Source organism: Etheostoma cragini, chromosome 20 (genome assembly GCF_013103735.1).
Source record: "Etheostoma cragini isolate CJK2018 chromosome 20, CSU_Ecrag_1.0, whole genome shotgun sequence".
Taxonomy (NCBI): Eukaryota; Metazoa; Chordata; class Actinopteri; order Perciformes; family Percidae; genus Etheostoma; species Etheostoma cragini.
In genome coordinates, this window is record NC_048426.1 from 15,702,221 (window position 1) to 15,726,968 (window position 24,748).

The window sequence follows — 24,748 nt, forward strand, 5'->3', positions numbered from 1 at the left end:
TGATAAGTGAGAATAGTGCAGAGAGTAGATAATCTGTCGGTGTCTGGCTAGATTTGTTTTTTAAATGTCCATTTGTTTTTGACACACACTCCGCACTCTTGTCTGCTAACAACGCAGTGATCCGACCAACCAGCAGTCTGCAGGTTTTCACGTCACCTTTTGAGCTCGCCTCAGCTCGCTTGGAATCTCGACTGAGGTGGTACTAAAAAAAAGTCCCTGGTAGCAGGTCCCAGGCACTTGTTTTTGTAATGGAAAACCAGAAAAAGGCAAGTAGAGTCGAGGCGTGTTGAGTAGATACCACGCAGTGGAAAACTGCCAAAAATCTGAGGCCATGGTTCTCAGCAGGAAACTGATGGAGTACCTTCTTCAGGTAGGGAAGGATTCTTTACCCCAAGTGATGGAGTTTAAATACCTTAGGGTCTTGTAAGCGAGTGAGGGGACCACGGAGTGGGAGATTGGTCGGAGAATTGGTGCAGCGGGTGCGGTATTACATTCAATTTATTGCACCGTTGTGATGAAAAGAGAGCTGAGCCAGAAGGCAAAGCTCTTGAACTACCGGTCAGTGTTTGTTCCTACCCTCACCTATGGTCATGAAGGCTGGGTCATGACCGAAAGAATGAGATTCAGGGTACAAGCGGACAAAATGGGTTTCCTTAGGAGCGTGGCTGTTGTCTCCCTTAGAGATAGGATGAGAAGCACAGTCATCTGTGAGGACCTTGAAGTAGAGCCACTGCTCCTTTGCACCAAAAAGAGCCAGTTGAGGTGGCATCTGTTAAAAAACACAAAAAGAGCTGTATGGGTGCTGACTGTATAAACAAAGTCAATTCTAAACACAGCTAAAAGAGCACAGCACCCATTAGCTTACCACATTTTGTAGAATGGAAACAAAAACACTGCCTTGTAGCACAACAGGCTCTAACAAACTATTAACTCTTATCAGCTTTTAACAACAACAACAACAACAACACCTCTTTAACAACAACTCTAACAAAGGTTAATTAGACGGACAGCATGGCAGACTAACCTCTACTTTCAGCCGCCTGGACTGATGAATCCGAAATCTTTTTAAACGTAAGCTGGGCTAATTGCAGGAAGGTGATTGGAAGGATCCACACCAACCGCACCAATCAACAGCATTGGCCTGGAACAGGGAAGTGGGTGGAGCCATCACACGGGCCAATCCTCTCTGTGCAGCCACACAGCTGAATTTGCATACACAAACATTTTGTACGTGTTCTGGCCAGAAGCCCACACTAACCTAAATGGCAGGGGCTGCAATAATGGTTTTGTTCTTTTCATGTAATATGTTCACAAATTTTTAAGACAAATATTGAACATTGCCAGCTTCATCTGTCAATGTCAACCAGAAGAACCATTTTAATACATTTTCGGAATCACACAACTATTAAAAATACTGCAGCTATAACAGTCCTTGCTTTCAGATAGAGCTACTGAAATCTGAAGTCTGATGAAAATAATCTAATTCTGTAATTTATTTGTTGTTAATGTATTTAATTTGTTTGTTTTGCTGTGACAGGTGAAAGTCACAGAAGAGTAGACATACAGTGTGTGGATCAGCGTCGCAATGAATGTGACAGAGGTCTACAAGGAAATAGCTCACATCTATAATGAGGGAAATTTCACTGGCAATGGAAGCATTGGTGTCCTTAACATCCCTCCCTCCCTAAACAAAGCCATCAATATCCTCACCGTCGTCATCCTCTTCATCTCCATGATATCCCTTGGCTGTACAATGGAGATTTCCAAAATAAAGACGCATCTCTTTAGGCCAAAAGGTGTAGCCATTGCACTGCTGGCCCAGTTTGGCATCATGCCCCTGACTGCTTTCTCTCTAGCCAAAATGCTACAGATGGATCCCATCAAGGCCGTGACTGTCCTCATCTGCGGCTGCTGTCCAGGGGGAAGCTTATCAAACATTTTCTCTCTGGCCATGAAGGGTGACATGAACCTCAGGTACAGTAAGCCCTCATTGATGAATTGATCCTTTCTTGTTAAGATTTCCAAATGCCTACGATAATTCACAAATTAAAGGTTTAGTTTGTAACTTTGAATTCATATAATGTTTTGCCATATTTGCTCAAACTGTCACTATATTCTGACAGTAGCACATGAGACAGATAATCTGTGAAAGAATCCTGTTCCTCTGGTGGCCAAGGCTACCATACAGGGTGCCACCTGCTCAATATGCACACACATTCACACAGCGATGGCACATTGGGAGCAATTCAGGGTTCAGTGTCTTGTCCAAAGACAATTTGACATGGGACTGCAGGGATTGAACCACCAACCTTCCAATGGGTAGCAGCTTCTCTAGCACCTAACCCACAGCCATCCATCTCATATAGTATTGTCAGGATGTAGTGCCAGTTTTGGCAAATATGACAAAAAGTTTTTTTTTGTTTTTTTTTTAAAGATACCTACCAAACCTTTAGATAGCCTTTATTATTAGACTCACGGCCCATGAAAACAACAACAACAAAAAAAGATACAGATACACAAGACAGACACCAATTAAATAAGACTGCTATACCCGTAATCCTATAAGGGTGACTGGTATCGTTAAGCACTGAACCTTGGGTCAATCAGATGTAAAACAACAGAGTTACAAGAAGAATTCAGGCGAACGATCTGATTCAGTAAAGCAGAGAATGTAATAACTCCTGCTTGACAGAACAATTCTCTTGCAACACACCACCTAGGTTCCTGACTAGAATGTGCAAACAATCATTGTAAGCGACCCACAGCTTATTGAAGCTTGCCTTTTGTAACTTGACCCACAAGAGGGCAGTGTAAAAAGCAGTTCAACATGCTTTAAAGAGGTTTTTCTTGACAGTATTAGAACACCAGGAGAACTGCCTGGCAAGCGTGTTAGCCTGCATACATGACATGCGACGCTGCCTAAACAAGGTTCTCATCAACTGACATTTGATCTGTTAAGATGTGACCCAAATACTTAATTTTGCAGCCAACGGTTAGCACTTGCCCTGCAAGATGGAAAGATGGAAGAATAAAGTTCTTATCCTCTTTCACTCTACAGATCATAACCCAGCTCTTTTTGGCATCATATTTGGCATCCTTTTCAACACCATAATTGGAACGTATAATGGCCCAGTTTAACCTTGGTCAATACAGAAATGTTCCTACAAAAGAGCTTCGTTTTGCAATTACCATTTGAGACATTCACATTTCCGGCATGACATGTCTAAAATGTTTCTTCTCTCTCTGACACCCTCCCAGCATCGTCATGACCTCTTGCTCCTGCATCGCCGCACTTGGTCTGATGCCGTTGCTGCTCTATATCTACTGCCAAGGCTTTTCCGGTCTGGAAAATGCTGTACCCTACTTTGGCATCATCTCTGCTCTCGCGTTGACCCTTGTGCCCTGTGGCATTGGCATTGCCATCAATCACTACAAACCGAACTACTCATCACTCGTCAAAAAAGTGAGACACCTGAAATGTGCTTCAAACAAGCATAATCTGTTGTAATCCTTTTTCACAGCATGCATTTTGACTCGTCATATGAGGAAAAAGCAGCATGCACAATACCAGTACCATGAATTTGAAGCAGCTAAATGGAATCCAGCCATTATTCATACTATTTTCCCATGTGCCTTTACTACTGTGACAGATCATTTCTATGCTTGTAAAAGTTTTTCACTCTCCCGACAGGCTGGTCTCAGTATCCTGATAGTCTCCGGCATCATAGTGTTCAGCCTGTCTGGTTTTGTCATCAAAGACGTAATATGGATGGTCCTTATGCCTGATGTTCTGGCTGTTGCTGCACTGATGCCACTGATTGGGTTTATGCTGGGATATGTCATGTCTGTAATGTGCAGACTCAGTCCAAAGTAAGTGAATACGCGCTAAATGTACCTAATATTGAGTTATTTTCTTGGTTTTGTTTAGGGATTTTTGCCGGCTTGAAAAGGTTATCGTATATATATTTCATGAGAAAATACAAAGAGTACAAAGAAATACTGATCATTTCATAAAACAGATTTTTTTCCCCTGTTGATTTAAGCCCCTTGTGACCACTCAGTTTAATCATGGGAGCTCCCTAGGGGACCTGACCCCCAGGTGGGGAACCAGTAGTGTTAACTTCACTATTTCCTTTTCATTCCACTACATTTCAGGTGCTTTTTCATCCTCTACATTTATCTTACAGCATATTTTCTGTTGTATGAGTTTACAAAATATGATGCATTTATAGATTAAATTGTAAACAGCATAAAGTTATAACAGCTAAATGCTACACATACGTGAACACATCAATAATTATAATCAAATATAATATGCAAGTCAAACATTCACAAGAGCCATTTTTTGAGTCCTTTTACTTTTATGTACTTTAAGCTGACCCACACTTGGCAAAAAAAAAGTAAAGGATCTGAAAACTTTCTCAACTGTCCCGTATGAACATTTCAACTAAGAGGTTTAATGTTTGAATAAATGTAGAAAAGCTTTAAACAATTAAAACTTGGAAATAAATCCAGTTTTTTCAAGTTGTCTTTCGGTAACTATAAAGTATTGCTGCATTGAAGTATGAAATTCAAATAATGTAAAATCAAAACTGACAAGTGACTCACCTCTTTTTAGATGCAGCAGGACAGTTTCTATGGAAACAGGGTGTCAAAACATCCAGCTGTGCGTTACCATCCTAAAAGTGGCCTTTCCCCCTCAGGTCATCGGACCCATGTTTCTCTTCCCTCTGATATACTACACATTCCAGTGTACCGAGGCTCTTCTCCTGACCCTGGGCTTCAGATGTTACCATGCATTCAAAACACCAGCTGAGGGTAAATGTCACGGTTTGTGTCGGCCGAGAGGAGGGCTGGAATGGTCAGACAAGCAGATTCACTCTCTCTACACATTTGCAGACATTGATCTTTGGAATTTTGACCAAATGAAGTCTAATATGACCCTTCTCTTACAGACGTTGACGTTAAACAAGTGGAAGTGAAACAGCCATGTCTGCTTCCCAGGTGAGAACCCCAGAGCTGAATCCCACCCACTGAGGATGCAGAGCGCCCTCACTGTCTCCATGGCTACACATTCTTCACCCTGGCCTGTGATACGGACAGAAAGACTGTTGAAGCATGTGCCGTGACTAATACTTTAATCAGTGTTTACGTAATCAATCGGATGCAATGGTAACTAGAGGTAGAGCCTAACGAAACAAGAAGTCAATGATTAAATATTACATTTTGTAATTATATTTTTGTTTTTAAAACTATTGAAAACTGCATATTTTATAACCGACACCTTGATAATGAATTTATACAATCTATTGATGTGTCACTTACTTTTTTGAGGATGCTATTAAATTTAATTAAATAGAATAGGGGCGGCCTCTAGCTCACCCAGTAAGAGCATGCCACCCATGTGAGCGGAGTCCTTTGCAGCGGCCCGGGGTTCGAGTCCGACCTGCGGCCCTTTGCTGCGCGTCGTTACCCATCTCTCTCCTAACTTTCCTTTATAACCACCGTCACTATCAAAAGGAAAAGACCCAAAAATAATCTTAGAAAATAAATAGAAATAAGTGAAAGGTCAATCTCAGCTGTTTGAAAGATGTAAAAAGCAGTCTAAAGAAAAGGGATACTGCCACTGTCAACATCTCAAATAATATTTAATCAAAATGATCGGATGGTATATACAGAGTGAACTTAACTTAACTTTTTTTTTTTACATATATTAAAATAACATCTTCACAAAAACACAAAACAAAGACCCATTCCTCAGTCCCACAGTAAATTCAGTGGACAGTCAAACAAAGTGAACACTGACAGTACACTATTCTGTACACTTCCATACAACGCGCCTGCAGTAAAATCAAAACTGAAGCAGCAAACTAAAAAATACCTACTAGTTTGTTTAGTTTTCAAGAGCTGTGGAAGCATCAAAAGAAGCCATGGCTGATCAACAGCGTTCTGGACACATAAATTAAATACACATCTTAGTTTCCCGTTTACACTTAAAAGGAATTTCCAAGCAGCCTGAATAAATAATATTTTCTGTACAAGGGATGTGTCTGACAAAGCCTTACATAACACCACTAAGCAGTGGAGGCATTTAACTGACATTCGTTTGTTCAATTCCTTATTTTACACATTATAGACACCTGTGCATAGAAGTGGAAGGCTAAGGCCATTGGAGGCAAGGGCATAAATATGGAGAAAATACATCTGAACACTTTGCAAGGGTAAAATGTGCTGAATGCAGGCCTGAAACAAGTCTCTGAAAATGTTTGCCCTCGATCCAATGAAAAACGTAGCAGAGTGAACTCTTGGGTGGACAAGCAGCTGAAACTGTACAATGACTTGAGGTAGGCGTTATGATCAATAACACCTTAAATAATGATTTATAATTGCAAACATCTTTGAGGACAATGCTGTAAGTGTGCGTGACTTGGACAAAAATCTAGACTTTCATGGACTTCATGCATCTTTGCTGATATGTGTCTTAAATGGTGCGTTATGTGGTTAAAAAAACAGTAAACAAGACACTGAAGAGATTAGTAACTCCCAAAATGAGTTTGCAGCTTTGCCCATTCAACTGAAATACATCTGTCCTTTTTTAAGACAACCTTCTTCGGAGGTGCCCGTTCCTTTCTGTTTTTGTTTTCATTCTCAAACATTTTAAAAACCGAGCTTCAGACATTAGACGTACATACATAGTGTAGGAATTCCTCTAAGAAAATTGTAAGCATGTATGTACATGTGAATCCCTTCTTTGTTCTCCTTTGGGATGGGCCGAGGAACTACTGAGTGACCCATAGTTTCACCCAGAGCCTCTTTAGCTGGCCTCGTCTGTGTTGACAGCTGTGTTGACAAGGCAACGAGGCATCCCGCTCACCAGTACAAGTCAGTAAAAAGGCTGGTTGTCACGGGTAAGTCCAAAGGCTGCTGCATTTTTTAGGCCTCCTTTAGCAATGGCATATCTGTAGACCATAAACAATTGCATCAGTACAAAGTAAGGGTTATCACCGCAAATTATTTGGTTTTTAGCTAAATAAAAAAAACTTAGAAGATTTAGAAGTGTTAGATAATGCATCTTGTTTTGAGAGTGAATAAGTGTTTACACTATAATCTTAAATCAAGCAAGCTTGTCAAGTAAAATTATCTTGCTGCATGGACAGATAATTTCACTTGTTTTGAGTACCTTTTCCCTTAATTTAGTGTTTTTTGTTGTTTTTAGAAACCCCTTTTTTGCAGTGCAAGTAAGTAAAATGAATGTTTGAAGAGGGCTTTACCATCAGAGTAGTCCATCTCAGAGTCCAGAGACAGGCTGTGTTGGTCGCTGCCTGCAGACGGCCTTCTTTGCGAGGATGACGAAGCTGCAGCGCCTGCATGCTCCAGAACCCAGGTAGAGGATGAGGGCGAGGGAGACGGGGAGGATGAGGACGGCGGCACAAGGTGGACCACGGCCATCTCGGATTGCTGCTGTTTTAGGGAAGAAGGCCTAGAGGGGCCAGCCTCTGGCGCTGTGGCATGCTGACCCTCCGACAGCACTATCTGGACTCGAGACTCAGAGCTGAGAGCTGAGGCTCCACTAGCATTCACAGCCTCTTCATATGAGGGCAGAGTTACCTGGACTCCTTCCACCATGATTGACACGGGCTGGCCGGACACACCCGGATCACGTCTAGGTGTGGGAGACCAGAAAAAACGTTAAAAATCTACAACTAGTTTGCTGAATGTAAAGTGCCTTCCATATTTTGAGGGCAGACTCACCGATGGAGTGATTTAAGTTTTGGCTGCAGAAGTACAAATAGCACCACTAGGAGCAGGATAAGGGCCACTGAGCTGGCTGTGGATGCCACTATGGACAAGGCGGGCATCCCTAATGGTAAGGTTGGATTGCGGTCTGTGAGGCAGAGAACAGTTGACACAGTTATGTGTACAGAACCTACTGAGATTCTTTATCCAATTGTCCAAATATGTCATCTATTTTTGTTTTACCTTGCTCCATGAGGCAGCTGAGCTTCATTAGGCCATCCCACTCTCCATACTGACAGGTAAGGTATTTATAGTCTCCCTTCAGAACATAACCTTCATCACAGAAATATTCGATCACAGTGCCATGAGAAAGTCTTTGGCATGGCGCGGGGTGGCAGGTGAAGCCCCCGTTGTCTGGCTGAAATGGAGGCTGGCATACTTTCCATAGAAAGAAAAGAAAACAATCAACAGATTAACTCCAGCGCTGTATATTGTTTCGCTAAGCTATCAGTGCTAAACTTGTAAAAATGCTAATTGAAGGACGGAGACTACATTTGCCAATCGGTAATTACACATCTGAATGTTTAAAGATGACCTGCAGAGGTCTCCGTTCTGCCTCTGCTGTTCAACCTTTAAATGCTCCCACTGGCTCACATTAGGAATAACAACCAAATATCTATGGAGGTTTGTCTTTACCGTCACTGCGTATACAGCGAGGAGGGTCCGAGGACCAGTGTCCCAGTGCGGTGCAGGTGAGGATGCTGGGTCCGTCGGGCAGGTAACCCGGGTCACAGCTGTACTCCAGTACTGTGCCCACAGGGAAGGAGCTCCTGTTGGTTTCTGTCAGATTAGTTGAGCCATGCTGCACCGTAGAGGGTCTTATACAACCTTAAAAAACAGTCAAAACAGTTAATACCTGTATTATTTTTTTATAATAATTTAGATTGAGGCTTTGTTGATATTGCACTTAAAATTGTTACACACTACTTTACAAAGATAAAAAGGTAAAACACAAGTTTAATAGATTAGAGTAAAAAAAATAAATAAATAACATTAAATAAGAAATAAAAATAATTAGACCTAAATATGGTTGTAGTTTGTGAGACAGATGCATAGTTGACATGTTTATTTGTTAATAACTAAAAATGTATCTACTCGTTCAAACGTCTCAACCAATCTGCCTTTACCTTGCTCCATGTTGCAGCTAAACACCATTAGGCTGTCCCATTTTCCCGTACTGACAAGTACAGAATTTATAGTCTCTCTTCAGATTATAACCTTCTTCACAAAAAAATTCAATCATAATGCAATGATAAATGCATAAAGCCTTCTGCATGGGGAGGGGTGGCAGGTGTAGACCCTGTTCTCTGGCTGATATGGAGTCTGGCATTCAGTGTCCATTAAAAGAAAACAATAAATACATGGACTCCAGCACTTTATGTTGTTTTCACTCAGTCAGATCTGGTGCATCTGTTTATATAAAAACTTGAACTGTATCCATCCAAGGACATTGTGAGTATGGTTCAATCTGGGCAGCGAGTTGGTCATAATATGTTCTTTTTTTGTTATCGCAGCTGCTGGATGTTGACCTAAGACACAAATGTGTCTCCGACCTCTTGTGGAGTTTGTATGATTTGAGCCCTTATACATCTCTGACTGCATTTACAGTAAAACTTTAACCCTTTTTTGTTTAGTTTTTTTGCTTAAACTAAATGGTTATTAAAGTTAAAGTGCGTACTTTCTGTCTCCCCCATGAGGAATTCTAAGTAATGACAACAACACCGTTGGCGCGGCCACATGATACAAGCCTTCTGATCGTGACCCCCTCCCCTCCCCCCAATCAATGGCTTGAATGTATCGGACGTTCATTAATATCAAAACGTTACACACAAAAGCTTTAATGTAAACAAACTGTAGGTGTTATGTGTACAGATCTACAGTAGGTTTGAAAATTGAATTGAAATGCATGTTGACAACTAAATAACAAAATATAATGAAACATCTCAAACTATGATACATTGAAAGCAGATACCATCCGTTCATTCAGGTAAAAGGACATGTAGCTACCAGGTGTAAAGAGGGTCAGAATTGCAGACGGTACTACGAGAAGGTTTGTCTTTACCGTCACTGCGTATACAGCGAGGAGGTTCTGAGGACCAGTGTCCCAGTGCGGTGCAGGTGAGGCTGCTGGGTCCAGCTGGCAGGTAGCCCGGGTCACAGCTGTACTGCAGACGTGTGCCCACAGGGAACAAGCTCCTATTGGTGTCTGTCAGATTAGTTGAGCCATGCTGCACTGTAGAAGGTCTTATACAACCTTAAAAAATGGACAATCAGAAATACAGTTAATACCTGTACTTAGTTTTAAATAATAAATGTTTATATAGCACATGTATGTGCTGTACAGGTAAAGGTAAAACAGAGTGTTTCACAGATAAAAGTAAAAAATAAAGCAAAAAATCATATTAAAATAAGCAAAGAGTAAGAACAGAACATAGAAAATGTGGGTTTTAAAGCCTATTGACCTATTGATAGATCTGAGTTTGAGGACTGACCAACCTTGGCTCACACAACTGATCTGCATTGGTCCGTCCCACTGTCCATCCTGACAGGTCAGGTAGTTATAGTCTCCACTGAGAATGAAGCCCTCATCACAGAAGAACTCAATCACAGTGCCATGGGAAAACATTCGGCAGGGGGACGGGTGGCAGGTGTAGCCCCCATTTTCGGGTTTGGAGAGGGGTAGACATGCTGATGATAGCCAAATTTGAAAAGTTATTATTTTCTTTCTTTTATAAAAAGTTTACATGTAAGTAAAATTGGCTGACAGTCTTTAGATGGGCCACATAATTAAGTGTGAATGTGTGGAAAAAAATATATTTTTTTATGAGAACAGTGTTTTAAATCTGGTTAGCTACTCTCAACATAGTAACTTCTCATTGTTGCTACTATCAGTAAAGACAGTGGTGGACAAAATATCTTACCGCCACTGCGTATACAGCGAGGAGGTTCAGAGGTCCAGAGTCCCAGTGTGGTACAAGTGAGGATGCTGGGTCCGTCTGGCAGGTAACCCGGGTCACAGCTGTACTGTAGAACTGTGCCCGCGGAGAACGAGCCCCTGTTGGTTTCTGTAAGGTTTACCCAGCTGTTCTGGACCATATATGGCCTCACACATCCTGGGAAGAGAAGAAGAAGAGGAAGAAATCCTGTGAAAGTGCTCGGGTTTTCCACACATATTTTGAACCAGGTTTGATATATTTGACCCAGTGAAACCACCAGTATTAGAGACACAGAATGACCAATGGTAACCATCCCTACTAGACAGGCTTTGCAATGGCACCACATTGTGCCCAGAAAATGTCATGTTAGTCCTCCTATTATATTAACATTGCAATAATGTGTGGAAGGTACTGTAGCTTTATTTGGTGTGATGTGCTGCAACACCCTATTGATCTGGTTGCACAGAGAAAACGTATTTGTTGATTGCCCCCTTCCTTGTTATACATCAATTTTAATGTATTCCACAACTATTTAGAGTAGGAGTACGTAGAATAAGAGTAGTTCATGGTATAGTTACATTAAATAATTAATTTGTAAACTACCGCATACTAAACAATAACCTCATCTGAGGTAGTTATAGGGCTGTACTATTGCTGAGGAGAAATCTGCTGGGATAACCTGACATTCCCAGTCACCAACCCATCTGGTCTGAGTCATGACAAAGCTAATTTGATTTTAATTCAGTAATGGCATAATCCATAATGCTCTGCACTGTATGAGTGTGCTTTCAGAAAGGTTGTCTCTTACCTGACCCTTGCCCAGTGGACACTGCAGTCAGTAGCAGCAGCAACAAGAAGGACCGATTAGTGGCTGAGGTGTTGGCCCAAAAGGCTTTTGATACTGACTCTATCATTCCATTGCACATTTTCCCCTGCAGATTCGAGTTAACCTGTATGATCATAAAATAATGTAATTACAAAAGTAGAAATATATCATGATGAAAAAGCAATCCCCCGTAGCCTTGACCATATGCTGTCACCTGCCTGGCGCAGGTACTCTGCAGAGCTTGGACAGCTGCCAGCGAAAATGGGCGTGCTTATGGTACAGTCGTAACGTTACAATGACAGAGCTGAGAAAAATAAACAATAGCAATAATGGTATATCATTAAGCGAGCTAGCGCTGACTAGAAAGAAATGCAAACTCCTCTCTGTAATGCCATTAGCTAGGTATGTCAACGGAGCAACGGCTTTAGCTATTTATATCTCCCGCATACAAGACGTACCTCCGGTTCTGCATAAGTGGCTACACACCCATTTTCGGCGCTTCTTTATTAGCTGTGATAGCTAACGTTACGTTTGATAACCTTACTAAGTCCAAAGCAAAATCTATCACATTTACATACGGAGGGTATGCTGCTGCTGATAACGAGCTAGCAACTGTGCTACCACCTAGGCTATATGACTAGCTATACCTTCCAACGTAGCACATCATAGATGATTTTCATTGTTAGGGTAGCTAGCTACATCAATATTCTTAGCTTGCTAACGCTAGCTAGACATGACAATGGGCTCGTTGGTTAGCGTTGCTTACCACAGAAACACGGCCTCGAATCCTCCACCCTCTCTTTGTCACACTGTATGCATTTATCAACAATATATCAGCTACGTCGACAACATTTAACGTTACAGCCGAAACGACGATAATATGATTTAACGAGCCTAGTGGTTCTGCTACAGCTAAACGCTAGCGTCCTATTGGCTAGCTTATTAATAGATGCGCTAGCTAGAACAATTGAAACATCAGCTGAGCTGCCTCGATTTTGTGGCAGATCCTAAATCGGATCTGTTAGAATGGTCGACGTAGCGTTGGTTGTGTTTGGGCATGAGTAGTGGGGATTGGTTAGGGTTGGGAAAAGAATACCAGGGTAAACCAATCCGGGGCCGAATAAAGGCGGGCCACATGGCACGTTACTTGACGTAGACACGTCTAGCGGGTCCGATCTAGCATCTAACCGATATCGTCTGGTAGCCATAGTAACTAATGCATATTTGGGAGCGTTTGCGTCCATAGTAACCGAAAAAATGGGGGGCCAAACCACGGGATATATTCTGGAGGGTTTCTGTTGTGGTTGAGTAAAAGTGGTTTTACTTAACATCATCAATTTAATACTAGTAAAATACCTTTATTCTCGTTTTTATTCTTGAAATACAGTTTAAGAAAATATCACTATGGAAATTATCAGAGGAAATTTAGATGACATTTCTCGACCTGCATCGAGTGAGCAAACAGGTAGCCGTGTGTCGAGCGTTTCTTTGCCTCATAATGACAGAATTGGTTCTAGTACAACTCCGTTTGCCCTTGTTGTTTTGACCAATGAAGCTGCTGACATTCAGGTAATTAATTTAGTTAAAGACAATACATGCACGTTACAAGATTTATGATTATCGACTTACAGAACTGTGTAATTTCAGATAACTTTTTTACAAAACAATTCCCTGTAACATTAGACCCAGAGCAGCTCTGAAGAAACTATGATCACCTCATCAGCCAGTGGTCCAGACAAAGGTAAGTGTTCTGATGGAGTAGATAGAATGGGGGTGGATTTGACCCATGTCTTCGGTGTGGGGGATCTGGGTTCAATTCCAACTGCGATACATCAGCCAATGTGTCCCTGAGCAAGACACCTAACCCCTAGTTGTTCCAGAGGCGTACCTCTGACCCGCTGTATATAGCAATTGTACATCACTTTGGATAAAAGAGTCAGCTAAATGACATGTAATATGTAGCCTAATAATATTGCACTTTTAGGATATTCCAGTTTTAATTCAGTAACCCTACACTCAATATAATATTGGTGCATCTTTCAGGTCAATATCACGTTAAAGTTACCGATGAACAGAAGGAAAGTTCAAAACTACAGAAAGCCATTGAGGAAATGAGACGACTTGATGAAATACTGTCTGCAAAGATCTGCATAGAAAAAGAAGTCAAGCGTCAAAGGAAAGAAGTTAAAGCAAAACTCTGGCAAGAGCTCCAGGTATTCAAAGTCTTCATTCACTCCACTTTACATTACAAGTTCACTACCAGGTTTTGGACTAAAAAAGGTGGCCACTTTTACCACGTATGGTGTGATGTTATTGTGTATTTTTTCTGCAGCAGAATAAGCCTGAAGGTCACTCTGAATGTGCCCAAGAAGCCATGAACACAAGGTTGTTTTTGGCTCTGGAAGCACTCACTGGTACGCACCGGCATCATTATAGGCTCGAGATAAGCAACAGTGTTGAAAAGTTATGTTATGCAGTCACTGTGACACATCTTAAATATGTTTCTTTCTTCCTTTTGTTTTAATCTTAAAAGGAACAGAAGAGGAGGACGACTTTGTGCCTGTGTTTGAAACTCAGGTTCCTGACTGTGATCACATCAGTGACAGCCTGTACTTGGAGCAAAGTGAGTTCAATCAAGCTTGAAAGAAAAAGCATCAGTCAGCTTACCATGTTAAGATCACGGATCTTAAAATCCATGTTCTCAGTTGTACTCCCTAGATTGTGCACTTGATGGCGCCATGAGCTCAGGGAATTTATAGCTGTTTCCCCCTTCATGGTGGGCTGGTGCAGGCAGCAGTACTAACTCAGTTTTACAGAAGTCAATGCCTAACAGTTTACCCGCTGTGAGACTCCTGAACAATTTCCTGATCAAGATTTTGTGGCTTTTTTATGATATTGATCCTTTAATGATGGAAAAAAATCTCCATGGAGATGTGAGGAGTTAATCGTGTTGCTCTGCTCTAGACAATTAGCTAGGTTGGCTGCTTGAACCGCTTACACCTAAGTTTAAGAATGCTCTGAAAAAATGACTCATAGAAATTCTGTGGTTTTGTATCAGATGTGGCCAATGATTATTAGAGCTTTTGCCTTTTGGAATGTAAAGTGTGGCTTTTGTGACAGGTGAAAAGAGGCCAGAGAGTTTGACAGAATCATTTGAACTACGCCATGAGGAGACAAGGAAAGAGCAATTTGAAGGCAGCCAATGTGGAGCTTCCAAAGGCAAGAAAAAACAGAAGGACTTTGTCAAGAGAAACATTGAGGTATGTCAAAGTTCACGTTGGGCAGAATGTCGTCCTGGGGTGTATGGGGCACCTTTTATGTTCAGTGAGAACAATATTTGTCTCTAGTTCAAAAGAAATATATAGTTTAGACTAGAGCCTGACCGATATATAGGCAGGCAGATATTAGGCATTTCCCCGGCATTTATGATGGCCGAAAAAAAAATGTGAATAAATTAATATTTACGGTCAACCATGAGTGTTGGCATTGCAGTTTGTCCACCAGAGGGCGGTCTACAACGTCCCTATTGGCGACACGGATTCTTTTTTGTTTGGTTTTGTTTTTGTTCAAAGCACTAAGTTTTATAGCTTAAGTTTGTATTTTTATACCTTTTTTATCAGAACTTTTATATGTTGACATTCCTTTGTACTTTTGTGACAAGACAACAAATATTTTAGTGAGAAATCAAATAATGTTTTTTTACGTGTTTCTGGAGAGAGATATATATATATATAGGATTTTTAAATAACCAAATATTTGTATCGGTATCGGCCTTAAAAACCCTTCATCGGTCGGGCTCTAGTTTAGACTAATAGGGCATCACTGAAAAGAATAGAAATGGTATGCAAATAAGGATTTTCATTCTCTTTTTCTCTCCAACTGCAATAGCTAGTAAGTGGTGAAGAGGACCAAGTGCTGATGACCCCGGCAGAGAAAGAGCGTCTGGCCGAGCTCCTCCGAGAAGTAGATGAAGAGGACGGAGCCGGAGGCGCAGACAGAGAGGTAGGCTCACATCGAAGCCCTAACAGACATAATGTGTTGTAGGATGGCTCTCTTTTTCCAGTTCCTTCCCCCTCATGTTCAGATGTCTCAAGGGGAGCAGCGTTACTGTGGATGATCCCATCCACTGCTTCTTCTACCAACATGTTGATATTTACTACATTTAAAACATAATATGTTCATTATTAAAAGAAATAATGCTTCCAGTGTTTAGACACAACCTTTTAAAAACAATCTAAAAACATAAAATGTTTCTTTCACAATGTTATTTGTTGAAATCTGTCTCAATATCTAACATTTGGCTTTTTGAATACTGTAATTAAAGACATTAAGTAGCTCAACCAGACTTTGGCCCTCAAAACAGCACATAGAGTAACATTGGTCAGAAATCCATGTTTTGATGACTGCTTGGCAGCTCAGACGGCCTTTGGGCAGAAGATTGTGGACTCCTCAAAGCAGTTCAAATTAAGGAACCAGATGTCAAGTACCAAATGCACATTCACATGGAATGCTGCATGCTATGGATCCATTTTGTTATCACATTTTCAATTTCAATAACAATTCCCTCTGTGGTGTTTCTGCAATATTGTGAGGCCAGGATCTTTCAAGCTAGAAGGAAAATACTTACCTTTCACATACAGTTCCATTTAGCCTGACCCCGACAGTTCTGCATCCGTGGGACAACTTGCCAGAGGTTTTGGGTTTTCTTTTCATGTCTTCCTGCTCTATGTTGTTTGCCTTAACTTTTAGAACATTACTGCATTAACAGTGATGGCAGATACCAAACTGAGGGGACTACAGATGCTGTTTTTTTATTGGCTGGTGGAAGACTTCCTGTTATTGAGAGGTGTGCTATTATAAATGATCATAACGAAGCAAGAACATTATTTATGTCACTAGGACTTTGGCAGTGATGTGTCTTTAGTTCGGGGGACTTCACTCAGTTGTTGGCAGAATACCCAGGGACAGATCAATCACAAGCTGCTGGTCACGGTTTGCCTCATTCTGGTTTTTGATGGTACTGACTCTTGTCCTAATAAGTTCCACAGTTTTGTGTAGTTCTGGTAACCCAAGGCAGCAAATCAGTAGCAGTCAGTCATTGCACAACTTTTGTTTCTTTATTAAAAGGAAAAGTTGGACATGCGTAATACGCTTTCATATCTTGTCAGAATACATGACAAGATTGATCCCACTCTTGAGAGTTAGAAAAGATCAATTTCCATACCATTTTTTACGCTAAATATGAAGCTAGAGAGATTGAGGTGTTCTGCCACATCAAAATAAACCCGTCATGGTTAAAACATTATAGTAGCTTGATCAGATTAGATCTGAAAATAGGAAACACAAATCAGTGTCCAAAGAATGTGTTGATCTCATTTCATCATTTCAGTTTTGGCTTTGTGTCGGGCTCTACCTATTGACCCGTGTTCGCTGTTTTCTTCTGCCAGCTTTCTTCTGCTCCCCCCTTAGAGTGCTCAGAGGTCACAGCTGTGTTCTTTGCAGAGTTGGCATGAAATCCTTACTGCAAGATCCTCCTATCTCACCACTGGGCTGTGATGAGCTCACCACCCACCCACTGTTTCCCATAGGATACAATGACAGTCTCAAACAGTCACAGGGAAGATGAGGCAATTGTCAAAGTTTTCCTGTTTGACCAGCACCCTGTTCACCATCCAGAAGTGAATACCAAGTGTGAGCGTCAGACTTCATGCCTCTGCCCTGTTCCAGACACATCTGTCACAAAGTTGCTGAAAAAAGAATTGTTAGCTAATGTTTATCAGTCCCCCTTTACCAATGATTCTCTTCCAGGAGGACATGTGGACAGGCCAGGGTTACTCCCCGGAGCCTTCTGACCTGGAGCAGCTGATTGACATTGACTCCAAAATTTGCCTTCTCCTTCCTGCCGAAGAACTTCACTCAGTGCACAGCTCATACTCAATCCTTATCATGTCCCAGGTATGTATCCAACAGCATTACGGTCTACAACATAAATGGGTTTATAGGTTCTCGGTTTTCTTGTGTATCCAGTGTAATAAGGGAGTGACCCTCAGGGAGTTACTTATTTGTTAGAAGGAAAAAAACAAACTGTGTAATTTTGGACTGAGGGTTGCATCACTTTTCCATCCGTGTTTCCGTATCTAGGCCATATAAAGCCACTTGTGCATTATTTGACCCTCGTAAATTTTATGTAAAGACTTTCCTTTGACCGTTTTCTTATTCTAATAATAATTTTCCATATGATCAATGGCACATTTGATACATTTTGGAATTTACAATATTTTATGGATCCATAATGTCCGTACTTGATTGTCTGTGATTCACAACATTTTCCTTTTTCGTCTATTCCCTGATTTGCTCATAATCCTCAGCCTTTAAATGCTGGACATTGTCTGAGTTTAGAGTATGATCTGTGCATTACTACCACATCAGACCGTGGAGAACCAACTTAAAAGATATTTATAACTATAAAGATTTTCAAGGCCTTGGTTCTGGTCTTTGGCCCACTCCTAGACGTTAGCGTAGTGAGTTATCTCAGAGCCTTATCTCACTACCTTTTAAAGGGCAGATGGCATGCTCATTTGTGTAGCCTGTCAGTGGAAAATGTTTTTAAAGTCATAAAAAAAAACGTACAATGGTGTTTTTCTAATGCCACTACTGGATGTTGACAAGGGAAAAAAATGCAGTACTTAAAGCCCAGTGCTGGAATAGCATATGAACTAAGTCATATTGTCTGCAATATTTAGGTTGCTGACCTAATTATTTCCAACTTTAACACTGTAAATATACTCAGTCATTCATATGATGTAAGGACACGGCCGTAAATCTCAGCTTAGGTCCTCCAGTTTTCTGTTTAGATGATAAGGATTCTGAATATTTATACAGTCTTGTTTGGGATGGAGCGTTAAAATAAGTTTATGATCAATGGGATGTGACATGTGTAGCTGAAACTAATTGATTAGTTGATTGACAGAATTAATTGCTAACTATTATGATAATTGTTTAATCGTTTGTCATATTTCAACACCATCCTCCCGTGCACTCTCCCTCACATGACACGGAGTGGAATTTTGGCCAAATACTACAAAACTGGGATATTGCTGGGGAGCTGGATGGGTTACGTTTTGTAACCTACGTCCAGTCCCTTTCCAACCCTTAAACATTGTGTCCCAACAGAATTTTGGTTAAAGTAAAATTCCCCATCATCCATCCATCCATCATCTGCTCTGCATTAGTGCTGAAATGGCTAATGCCGGCATTCTTTTTAAATGATGTAAAATAGGAATAAAACAATGACAACACTTTTTGTCTCTCAAGCACCAGTTAGAAAAATTATCCCACTTCAGATGACAATTTTGAAATTGTTTTTTCAAAAATAAAAACCGAAATGCTGGTTAACCTCACAACTGTACCGTTTAAAAAAGTAGCAGTTGCCTTGCCCTACCTTAATCCCATCTAACTGGTGTGCCATATTTAAATGTATTTCAGGTAAACTGTAGTGATAATCTCTTTGAATTCATACCACATCGGTGCCCGTAAATCTTAAAAGATGATCCTAAAATTAAACATGCTTTTGTTTGGCAGTTAACCTTCTTTTCTGCAGTAGCTTGCAACAGTCATATTTCCAAACTGAAACCACCTGGACAGCAATATAGGAACCTGGTTGTTAGCTTGCTCATTCTATGGCAGTCTATAATGTACAATGAAAGATAAAAGAGTTTCAACACTGCTGAAACCATTTCCCCCCCTTGATATTAAATCACAGCCTCAATGTCCAAGTTTCCTGTCTCTCTATGTGGCCACGTTAGATCTTAAACGTTTTACATGGAAGAGGGAGTTATTCACCTCTCCCCAGTGAGCACTTGCTCATAAAAGATCAGTTGGGGCTTTAACCCGTGATTTCAGAACTTGGCAGCATCCTTTCCCAAAAAGTTGTGATTGTTATTCTGAGGAAAAAGCTGTCGTGCATTCCTGCGCAATCGCCTTAGTGTTAGGCTCTCTGGCTAAGCGGGACCTTTGCTTGAGCCTGTGAGGGTGGATGCAGTCTTGTGATGCCTGGCACCAGCCGGGATCCTGCCACAGAGGAGAGTCAGTCGTCGTCCTTCCCCCCCGCCATCAGAACCTAATAACAGAGCTGGTGGAGGTACACAGAGTGCCGGCTCCAGAAAAGGAACAAGGCTTTTCCCTTTCATTTGGAGATTTATATATTGAAAGGCTTACGACATATACAGTACTAAAGACTACTGTATACCGGATAGGAAGACCATAACACACATATTGCAGCCAATCTAATTGTAGCGACACATTTTTTTTGTATGAAAAGCATATTTTGTACAGGGGAAAATATGTTGAGCACAGGTGGTCATCCGTGGATAGCAATAAAGCACATATCAGTTACCAGCTACTTGTCTTTTCTTTTTGTCCATTGTCCAATCAATGCAGTGGCAGGAGCATAGTATTCTGTACAGACTGAATAATATGGCACATAAAAATCCCTCTCATGATACTATTAACCACAGAATCAGTGTTTGTAGAAGCACAGTATCACTCATATGACCACAGGGGGGGGGGGGGTGAGTCATGGTGAAAGTCTATCATGAGACAAAGCCTTGTTTTCTTTGGCTTTGGTTCATTTTTGATGATAGGGAAAAGAACAGGGAGCCACTAACCGTTTAACGATCTGGATCGAATGGATTAAAATCACAGTTTGAACAGTTTTTTATTTGGACACTTTTAATATTGTGACAGCATTGCTCTTTTTGCAGACTTTAAGCTGAAATAGCCTATTTGTCATTAAAAGCATCTGTTGGCACAAAGGATTTATGTACAGTACACCCCTCCTACTGTACTAGTGTGGTAACGCCTGCACCACCCACAGTTTGAAGCCAGAAAAGGGGGATTCTGTGGATGGTTGGCGACTTTGGTGTGCGTTTGTGTGTTTCACAGATCCAAACTACATGGGCTCTTTCACATGGGTGTTTTTAGTTTTTTAAAGCATGGCTACAATGATAATTAATGGATGGCGTTATACAACCCAGTTTTCAGTTACTGTCCCACTGTATTTGATTGGTCAGCAGGGCTTCAACTCCTTGGTTTGCATAGTAACTCCAGCTGTGTTTTTGTTGTGTATCGGTTGGCTATATTTTGATGTAAGACTATGACTTCACTTTAGTCACATTGTGTGGTTGCTAATGAGCACCCATGATTTTAACTACAGCAAATGTTAAGTGAGAGAGCAGAGTTTTGGGCTGAAAACGCCCTTTTGACCAACACAATGTGGTCAAGGAATGTTTGCGAATTTATCTTATTTGGTCCGGGTCATATAATTAAACAGCTGCGGAAAAGCTTTGGTCACGTTATGTTCATCTAAAATGTAGGTTAGTTCCTATTTTATATTAAGTGTAAGCTGTGTTAGAATTCATGATAGAAAGATACCAACTGACCCCAACATATTCATAATGTTCAGAAATGATCAGATCAATAGGTTTCGCATTAATAGCAATGACTGCAGGAAGGCATAAAAAAGACATCTAATCCTCCGTGCTAAGAAAGAAACGGTTCTCTCTGGAATAGGATCGTCATGTCCCTACTGAAATATTGGAAATATGCTAATTCACAACAGAAGAGGATGTCTATTTTGTTCCTTACCAGTGGCTTAAGTTTGGCTCCAGCACATATCACTGAATGGATGTGCTTTTTTCCCCATATATATTAGCATAAAAACATTGGAATATAAATATAATATGAAACATAATATAATCTTTGCAGGCTTTATGGCTTAAATAGTATGCGGGGTCTGGCTGCACAGCTGCATAGTGAACACTAAATGTCAGGTTTGTCATGTGGCCTGCTTGGTGTTTTTCAAAAGGTTAACTTGGCGAAAAGAATAGACTCCACACCCTTCCCCACCCTATAATTCCCACGAGACCCAGTTTATTGTCTTATAAACGCCTCTCCCGTTGGTGCTATCCACAGTTGTGTTAAGTGGTTTAAAGAGATTTTTCTTGGTTATGGTTAAGATCTAACTTTCAACTGTTCCACTCATTCTCCTGCCTCTATGATCCAAATTAAGTAGCATTAAAGCATTTTAGAAAATTATCACAACCCACTATTCTTTGTATTTGAATACATAGCTGAGCTTACCATATGTTAAAAGGAAAGTTTGACATTTTGGGAAACATATTTCTTTTGTTGTCTTACAAAGATTTATATAGCCAGTTAGCGTAGCATCAAAACTGGAAACAAATGGGGAATAGCTTGCATGGCTCCATCCCAGGTAACCAAATCTGCCTAAAAGCACCTCTAGCTGTGTGCTCAGAAGAAGAAAAGAAACGTAAAAAAAAATAAGGTGGCACTATTTTCAGCTAGATATCCGCCACCTTTTGCTTTCTTTGAGTTGTAATTTTAAACTTTAGCCGAAATGCCAATAAACCAGAACACGTTTTTCTCCCATCCCAGAATGCCCTGTGACTAGCCAGACCCTCCTCCGCAGTGCTGTAAATGTAGTTCTGGCAAAATGAGACTAGCTTATAGCTAACGTCTGGGCAGTGTACACTGTTCTGGGCTAATCAACAAGGACTGCACAACCTGCACAAAGTCAAGTGGGCAAATTTATGCTAAAGAGGTGAGGCCTAAATTAGCTACGCCTTCTGTTTAAACACACTTCTAAGCTTGTTTGCCGTGTTTTATCTCATTTGTTGAATTCATACAAAAACCAAAGTGTAAAAACAACGTGGTGTTGGACACAGCCAGGCTAGCTGTTATCTGGCAAACTATTCTGTCAAGCATTGCACTTACAATGCTCTAATTCCCATATTGAAACTCTCATCATTGATAAAGCACCACTCCACTGAAATGTAGGTCAGATACTGTGCCTGACAAAACACAGCATGTGCCTCTGGGGAACAAGAAGATTCACTTCAGATGCTTCTGATAAATATTTAACATGGTCTGCTTCTAAAAGATCTTTGTTCCAATTAAATTTTGTCTGTGTCATTGTTTGGCAAACATTACCTTATGTCAGCAAAGTGTTCCTGGGTGGAGATGACCCTGTGAGTCCCTAACCACAGTGAAAGCCGTAGACTGTGAGGTATTTACAATTATTGCAATTATTTGGAGTGATCACAGATGCAATATTTTCTTTCACAGCACAAGCAGTGAAAACTTCAAATCAGATCAAACTTTTTTCAACCTTTAGTGCTCTATGGATTCTGCTAAGATATTTGAACCGAGAATCACATTCAACATGCTTTTTCAACTGTAAGAGGCACCCGGAGGTTTTGATCTGTGCAACAGTGATTGCTCCAGACCACCCTCGGTTCTGGGGAAAAAGAAATTATAAAGTCCAGATGACCGACAAGTGAATCTTCTAATACTTCAGGAATGTTCAGCAATCACCAAGTCATCTAACACAGATCCAAAATACTGATGTAAAAACATGACCTTTGGAGGATGAGTCACAAACAAACCAATATATCTTGGGCATTTTTAAGATGCAAATAACCTTCTCTTACTGTGTAGATCGATTTGAGGTCTGAATTCACAGAAGGAATTACAGTGCTAAGAGTTAGCCTTTGTCTAGTCTTGCATTTTCAGACCTTCCTCCGGAAGAGGGCGTGGCTAGTCCACACAGCATTTTGGGATAGGAGAAAAGCGTGCTCTGGTTTATTGGCATTTCTTTAAACCAATTGCAATCGTCTAGGCAAATTTTAAGCACAGAAAACATTTTTTCTGAGCACATACATTATATTTCGCCCCAGACACAATAGCCTGGGGAAGAAACTTGTTTCGGTAGAACGTGCATAGGTTCCAAAGTCGTTTAAGTTGTGCCACAGAAAAACCTGATTTAAAAGATTCTGCAGAAGGTGACAGACATCCGGCCTAAAAAAAAAAAAAGGGATATCCGGCAGAATTCCAGGCGGGATCTGAACAATACCAAAAGTGGAATGTCGTCGATATAGACTAGCGTTTGTGCAATGCAAGTGGTGCAGGATCAAAGCCATTTCCATTACCTTGCCTACCCAAGTGTAAGCATGAAGGTAGGTACGTAACATGTATGGCAGACATGTGTGTTACAGCACCTCTGTCTTAAAACTTGGCAGATGTTTACAGGTCATAGCGGGGGCAAAATGTCAGTCTGAGAGACAGAAAAAGAAATAGGGGACAGAGAGTAAAGTGAAAAAACTCTCAGCCATAGCTTCCGAACAGCTTACTCTCAAGCTCACACAAGGAGTGCTCTTGGCAAGGCATGTGGACAGGCCTTGGCAGGTAGCCTGGGTCCACGTGGCACAGCCAGATCTCCTTCAGATTTGCATAGAGACAGAAACTGAGAGAAAAAGTGGAGCATACTGTTCTGAACACCGCGAGCCATCTCGGGGTGAGTCAGTATAGCTGGCTCCCTTTCATCATGACAGCAATGGCCATTTGCTGTATGTAGACAAGAGCCATTAACAAGACATATTTTTGTATTGAGCACCTCGGTATAAAAATATGGGGAGTAGGGACTGTAAGTTACCAATATCTGAGTGTATAGCAAAAAACATGCTGGTTTCATTATTTATGTATAGCCTGTTTTTTAAGTGACTGAATGACTTAATGTGACCAGCAGAACATTTTAATATAACAAAAGGCCCCCAGAGTCAAGGCCAATGAGCCATTTTGTGGCTACTGCACGCTAACAATAAAAACTGCTGAAATGCTGGCTCACCTCCACATCCCATTTTCATGGAAAAACTCATTGAGTGTTCTTTGAATTGTGCAACTCTTTGCATCGTTTCTGCAGTTTCCATGACAGCTCATCCATCAATTTTTGCTAGTGTGAACAAGGTATAGAGAACCACATCATGTACAAATTAGTTTGTTTGGAGAATGCGGTAGCATTTGTGTTTTTTTATTGTTGACACTTCCTTGGATTAGCTGCCTCAGAGCATGCTGTTGTAACAGGCCCCAGGTGTGAGGCCTGTGGTCAGATTTAAATGTTGTTCTGAAAAGAACAGGAAAATGATGAGACCCGCATCAGGTGTTTACGTCTCTCGCTTCTGCCAGACTTTATTTTAGACAAAAACGTGCTTTAATTGTTCTCAAGTTTTCATTCCTTCTCATAAGAACATCAAGTACATTACCATAATCACTTGAAGTTAGTTTCTAAAACACATGTTATTTTCAGAATCCATGTGTTTCATTTGTCTTCATA

The 24,748-nt window shown here is 40.9% G+C and overlaps 3 protein-coding genes across 7 annotated transcripts in view; 2 read left to right on the top strand and 1 right to left on the bottom strand.

Moving 5' to 3' along the window:
• Positions 1-5,246, top strand: part of LOC117935587 (sodium/bile acid cotransporter-like) — an 8,763-nt gene extending 3,517 nt beyond the window's left edge. The window contains exons 2-6 of the mRNA XM_034857857.1: positions 1,538-1,974; positions 3,259-3,463; positions 3,692-3,870; positions 4,619-4,818; positions 4,956-5,246. Coding sequence (XP_034713748.1) covers positions 1,586-1,974; positions 3,259-3,463; positions 3,692-3,870; positions 4,619-4,818; positions 4,956-5,008 — 1,026 coding nt within the window. The 5' untranslated portion in view covers positions 1,538-1,585 and the 3' untranslated portion in view covers positions 5,009-5,246. The remainder of the gene's footprint in view (positions 1-1,537; positions 1,975-3,258; positions 3,464-3,691; positions 3,871-4,618; positions 4,819-4,955) is intronic.
• Positions 5,247-5,631: 385 nt separating this feature from the next.
• On the bottom strand, positions 5,632-12,610 carry LOC117935585 (sushi domain-containing protein 6-like). Of its 2 annotated transcripts, XM_034857850.1 has the most exons (10): positions 12,326-12,609; positions 11,542-11,683; positions 10,719-10,910; positions 10,294-10,485; positions 9,860-10,051; positions 8,434-8,625; positions 7,981-8,175; positions 7,753-7,885; positions 7,272-7,663; positions 5,632-6,959 (listed from the first exon to the last, which is right to left on the bottom strand). In XM_034857850.1, exons 2-10 carry the CDS (start codon positions 11,657-11,659, stop codon positions 6,934-6,936), a joined length of 1,632 nt encoding a protein of 543 aa, XP_034713741.1. In that variant the 5' UTR covers positions 11,660-11,683; positions 12,326-12,609; the 3' UTR covers positions 5,632-6,933. The 2 variants fall into 2 exon arrangements, with proteins under 2 accessions (XP_034713741.1, XP_034713742.1); XM_034857851.1 differs by lacking the exon at positions 8,434-8,625 and having other exon boundaries at positions 12,326-12,610.
• Positions 12,611-12,773: 163 nt separating this feature from the next.
• fsip1 (fibrous sheath interacting protein 1) overlaps positions 12,774-24,748 on the top strand; it is a 30,418-nt gene continuing 18,443 nt past the window's right edge. For 2 of the 4 annotated variants that reach the window (XM_034857852.1, XM_034857856.1), the window contains exons 1-8: positions 12,774-13,128; positions 13,243-13,300; positions 13,603-13,772; positions 13,892-13,973; positions 14,093-14,182; positions 14,680-14,819; positions 15,448-15,561; positions 17,368-17,514. In XM_034857852.1, the coding sequence (XP_034713743.1) occupies positions 12,964-13,128; positions 13,243-13,300; positions 13,603-13,772; positions 13,892-13,973; positions 14,093-14,182; positions 14,680-14,819; positions 15,448-15,561; positions 17,368-17,514 (966 nt within the window). In that variant the 5' untranslated portion in view covers positions 12,774-12,963. The remainder of the gene's footprint in view (positions 13,129-13,242; positions 13,301-13,602; positions 13,773-13,891; positions 13,974-14,092; positions 14,183-14,679; positions 14,820-15,447; positions 15,562-17,367; positions 17,515-24,748) is intronic. The other 2 variants (XM_034857853.1, XM_034857855.1) reach the window with 2 other exon arrangements.